A 5,983-nucleotide genomic window follows, 5' to 3' on the forward strand; every position below is an offset into this window, starting at 1 on the left:
TCGGACACACGGACGGGTCGGACACACAGACGGGTCGGACACACGGACGGGTCGGACACAGACACACGGACGGGTCGGACACACGGAGGGGTCGGACACACAGACGGGTCGGACACAGACACACGGACGGGTCGGACACACAGACGGGTCAGACACACGGCGCAGACACACGGACGGGTCGGACACACGGACGGGTCGGACACACAGACACACGGACGGGTCAGACACACAGACGGGTCAGACACACAGACGGGTCAGACACACAGACGGGTCAGACACACAGACGGGTCAGACACACGGCGCAGACACACGGACGGGTCGGACACACGGACGGGTCGGACACACAGACGGGTCGAACACACAGACACACAGACGGGTCGGACACACGGACGGGTCGGACACACAGACGGGTCGGACACACAGACACACGGACGGGTCAGACACACGGACACACAGACGGGTCGGACACACGGCGCAGACACACAGACGGGTCAGACACACGGACGGGTCAGACACACGGACACACAGACGGGTCGGACACACGGCGCAGACACACAGACGGGTCAGACACACGGACGGGTCGGACACACGGACGGGTCGGACACAGACGGGTCAGACACACAGACGGGTCAGACACACAGACGGGTCGGACACACGGACGGGTCGGACACACAGACGGGTCGGACACACGGACGGGTCGGACACAGACACACGGACGGGTCGGACACACGGAGGGGTCGGACACACAGACGGGTCGGACACAGACACACGGACGGGTCGGACACACAGACGGGTCAGACACACGGCGCAGACACACGGACGGGTCGGACACACGGACGGGTCGGACACACAGACACACGGACGGGTCGGACACACAGACGGGTCAGACACACGGCGCAGACACACGGACGGGTCGGACACACGGACGGGTCGGACACACAGACACACGGACGGGTCAGACACACGGACACACAGACGGGTCGGACACACGGACGGGTCGGACACACAGACACACGGACGGGTCGGACACACGGACGGGTCGGACACACGGACGGGTCAGACACACAGACACACGGACGGGTCGGACACACAGACGGGTCGGACACACAGACACACGGACGGGTCGGACACACGGACGGGTCGGACACACGGACCCGGCACGCCGCCCGCAGTCACGGCAGCGCTGGTGCTTTAGCACGTTAGCACGTTAAGCCCTGATCAATAATTCATTCCGAGTAAATCCCCTCTCCCCTGCAGGGCTGTTCGTTAGCGGTGTTAGCGCATTTCCGATTGTGCTGAGTCGGCACGCGGCCGTCCCCGCGGCGACGGCTGTAGCTCACCAGGCCTGCTCTTGTGCCGGCTCACTGCAGTCATTCCCGCACGGCTGTGTTTCACCTGCGATTCAAACCGGCAACCGCCTGGGCACAGCCCCAGGGCTCTCCCTACTGCTGCACACGATGCACATTCTCCCAGGTCAAGCAGACAGCAGCTCTCTAATGGCAGGATCAGTGTGTGACACTTAGTCTTAACTGTGCTGTAATGGTTACATGACATCATTATGCTGTAATTGTGCTGTAATGGTTACATGACATCATTATGCTGTAATTGTGCTGTAATGGTTACATGACATCATTATGCTGTAATTGTGATGTAATGGTTACATGACATCATTATGCTGTAATTGTGATGTAATGGTTACATGACATCATTATGCTGTAATCGTGCTGTAATGGTTACATGACATCATTATGCTGTAATTGTGCTGTAACGGTTACATGACATCATTATGCTGTAATTGTGCTGTAATGGTTACATGACATCATTATGCTGTAATCGTGCTGTAATGGCAGGCTGACTGCATGACATCATTATTTGGTCTACGAAGCTCATGATGGTAAAACTCCAGCGAGGAGAAGCATCAGAGGGCTCTCCTGTATCCCACGTGCCCACCTGTTCTTTGGGCAGAGAAAGGAAGATGTATTTGTTTGTTCTCTTTCCAAAGCTCATGTACAGTTGTGTTCAAATAAACAACAGTGCGTTAAAAAAAGTGAATAAAATGAAAATATTTTTTATATCTTTTAGTTCCATATTTGAAATGTAGTGGAAACATTACACATTCAATTCCAAATCAAAGCATTAGCAAATTTGATCTAATCTGCATTCTTCTTTTACAGGAAGCAAAGAAAAGGAATATTAATCTGTTCAAGAAAATGGCAGTCAACATTTTTCTCTTCAAACTGTATAAACTGAAGAATTTATTTAAATATTTAACTTTACTTTAAATTACTGAACTAATATTTAGTTGCATAACTATTGTTTTTGATAACTGCTGCGCATCTGTGTTGCATCAAGTCAACCAATTTATGGCACCTAGATACAGGTATTTCAGCCCAGGATGAACAAACTACATTCCACAGTTTCTGTGAATTTTTGTGTTTTGCTTCAGAAACTGCATTTTTAATGTCACCCCACAAGTTTTCAACGGGGTTGAGGTCAGAGGATTGAGTAGGCCACTCCATTACCTCAATCCTTTTTGTCTGGAACCAAGATGTTGCTTGTTTACTCATGTGTTTGGGGTCACTGTCTTGTTGAAACACCCTTTTCAGGGGCATTTCTTCTTCGGCATACAGCAACATAATCTCTTCAAGTATTTTGACGTATTCAAACTGATCCATGATCCATGATCCCTGGTATACGAACCCAAGACCATAGTATGAAAAATATCCCCATTCCATGATTTTTGGGCCACCATGCTTCACTGTCTTCACTGTGGCTTGAATTCAGTACCCAGGGGTCGTCTGACGTACTGTCGACGATCACTAGACCAAAAATAACTATTTTACTCACATCAGTCCACAAAATGTTATGCCATTTCTCTTTGGGCCAATCAATGTGTTTTTTACTGATTCTGCACATGCCTTTTTTCAGCAATGGTGCTTTACGGGGGCTTCTTGCTGATAGCTTAGCTTTGATCACACATCTTCTGACTGTAACAGCACTCACAGGTAATTGTAGATCATCTTTGATCTTTCTGGAGCTGATGAATGTCTGAATCTTTGCCATTCTGACTATTCTTTGATCCGTTTTAAAAGTAGTTGCTCGTTTTCTTCCGCTTTTTTCCGGTTTTTGTTGCCGTTTTAAAGCATTTGAGATAATTTTAGCTGAGCATCCTATGACTTGCTGCACTTCTTTATACATTTCCCCCTCTCCAATCAACGTTTTAATGAAATGACGTTGTTCCTCCGAACAATGTTTGGAATGGCTCATTTTACTTAGCAGTTCAGAAGGAAATATTTTTTAGAACAATGTGTGAAACATTTGCTTCCCTTCTTCCTTAATACAACACACGTCCGTGTGTCCGTGTGTTATACAATATAATTAACGACACCTGTTTTTTCACAGAATTAATGAATTCTCTAAGCAAACTCCACACTGCTATTATTTTTGAACACACCCCTGAGTCAATTACTCAGAACAAGCAGTATGCATGTCATGACAGTTGGGTCTGTTGTTTTTCTATTGCACTACTACATCTACAAGTAAAGAATTTGCCATGCAGAAATTAATTAGGTTACTGATGTTGTACAACTTTTTTCTTGAACACAACTGTACCTGCCAGTGGAAGAACATACTGAGCACTGAATGTGAATAATATCAGCTTCTGTGGCTTCTGTGGACCTGTTCAACACTAACCCACACATTCACCTGTTCAACACTAACCCACACATACACCTGTTCAACACTAACCCACACATACACCTGTTCAACACTAACCCACACATACACCTGTTCAACACTAACCCACACATACACCTGTTCAACACTAACCCACACATTCACCTGTTCAACACTAACCCACACATACACCTGCTCAACACTAACCCACACATACCACCTGCTCAACACTAAGCCACACACACCAGTTTTTAAGAGCTCAATCAGGATCAATAAGTTCTGATGGTTAAGATGAAACACACACACACACACACACACACACACACACACAGAAACACACTTGTACACACACACACACACACACACACAAACACACACACACACACACTTTCCATTTTATTCTTGGCATCAATCTGAGGAGGAGAAGGGAATTGTGGGGGATTTGACGACCACGAGAGGATGCCCACCAATCGGTGCGGATCCTGCCTCTGTAGAACAGCAATCCGTTTACGTGAATTAATTTATGTATGGTGTTACAATGCATACAAATTAAAATGCAGTGAACTATAACCGCATTTAAATGTATACATTATTGCTCAAACCACCCTGTCTGGCACCAACAACCATTCCACGGTCAAAGTAAAACATTTTCCCCATTCTAATGGTTGATGTGAACATTATTTAGCTCCTGACCAGTATCTACATGATTTTATGCATTGCTCTGCTGTCACGCGATTGGCTGATTAGATATTCGCATGAATAAGTAGGATCATAGGTGTTCCTAATAATGTGCTCAGAGAGTGTATGTGGGCCTACTTAAAGCTAAAATATTTTGACAATTTGATCAAATTTCTCCATTGAAATGTTGCCACGGCGTGGACAAAGCCATTGGAGTTGTAGTTGTAGCAGAAAGACGCGCACTCTGGAGGTAACATAAACACAGGGACCTGTTGACCGTGCAAGCACAGTGGCTCGGTACAGGACACACTCACCGGCACTCAGCGGGGACAGGACACGGTCACCGGCGGGATCTGCGCCGTTTTCTGCGACCTCCTCTCCTCCAGCATCATAATTTGCACATTCGCGTTGTAACTCAGCCCCTATGACACCGCTCACATCGTCGTCAACAAGAAGGAATTACGGACGGAGACGAGGGGGGAATCCGGGAGAAAGAGATGCACTCTTTTGACGAGACCACACTCCGACTGAGAGCCGAGCAGGATGACTTCGACGCTCTGGAGATTCTTGACATACTCGTACTTGGGGCTCCAGGTCGTTCTGCACACCTTCATCACTCCCTGCCACCTCCACCCGCAGCCGTGCCACATCCTGGCGCGGATAGGGCACACGTTGCGCCTGGGCGCGCTCCTGCCTCCCCGCCGCCCGGCCCGGGTGCAGGCGGCACTCAACCGCGCCCTGGCCGGGGGCAACCACCTCCCGTACAACCTGAGCCTGGAGATGCTGGCGAGGGAGCCGCCGCACGGGGACCCCGAGTCGCTCTTTACCTGCGTCTGCCAGACCATCGTCGTGCAGGGAGTCTCCGCCGTGCTCGCCTTCCCGCAGACCCACGAAGAGCTGGTGCAAGTGGAATTCATGGCTTCTTTTTTGGAAATACCGTTCATTAGCATCATGGAGCACGGGGAGCCGCTGAAAATACAGGTAAAGATTCATTTTGATCTGGCTCGCGTGCTTTTGAACGGCTTGGACACGAGAGATAGTTGGCTAAAGTTTGGTCATTTAATTTCATCACGTGTCCTTTTTTCTTCACCCCGTAACGTGCTTTAAAAACAGTATTCTTAATGTGTGTGTCTAATTGGAGTTTTCACAGTAAGACCGAATGTTTCTGTCGTTTCGTTTCTAACTCTTGATAAAATTGAAGTGATCTGTGGCCAAGTCAGGAAAACGATGTGAACTTGGATAAGATACGATACGATAGCGTTTCTGTTGGCTATAACTAAAACGTGTATGGTAAATGGCTCACAATTGTGTTTGTGCCAAGAGCTCGTGAAATGCGCAGTTGCTTTAACTCGTCTCATAATCCACCAAGAAATTTACAGTAAAACAGACGAGGAACAACCGAAACATATTTATTTACGTCATGATAATTCTCGCAATAAAAGTCAGAACTCTGAATGGTATTCATTTACGAGAGACACGTGTGACGAGAGTCGGCTCGAGACAGCGCGGCAGGCGGAGAGGGCGTACAGTGTAGTGTCCCGTGCCAGTGTGATCAGATCCACGCTCGTCTAAATACTGTAGGTCTTTAAAACACACACCGCCTTGCCAGGTCGGGTTTATAGCGTAAAAC

The 5,983-nt window shown here is 48.3% G+C and overlaps 1 protein-coding gene across 1 annotated transcript in view; it reads left to right on the forward strand.

Moving 5' to 3' along the window:
- The first annotated feature begins 4,896 nt into the window (after positions 1-4,896).
- Positions 4,897-5,983, forward strand: part of LOC133129012 (glutamate receptor ionotropic, NMDA 3B-like) — a 57,575-nt gene continuing 56,488 nt past the window's right edge. The window contains exon 1 of the mRNA XM_061242817.1: positions 4,897-5,334. Within this exon, the coding sequence (XP_061098801.1) occupies positions 4,897-5,334 (438 nt within the window). The remainder of the gene's footprint in view (positions 5,335-5,983) is intronic.

The sequence above is a fragment of the Conger conger genome, chromosome 5 (assembly GCF_963514075.1).
Source record: "Conger conger chromosome 5, fConCon1.1, whole genome shotgun sequence".
NCBI lineage: Eukaryota > Metazoa > Chordata > Actinopteri > Anguilliformes > Congridae > Conger > Conger conger.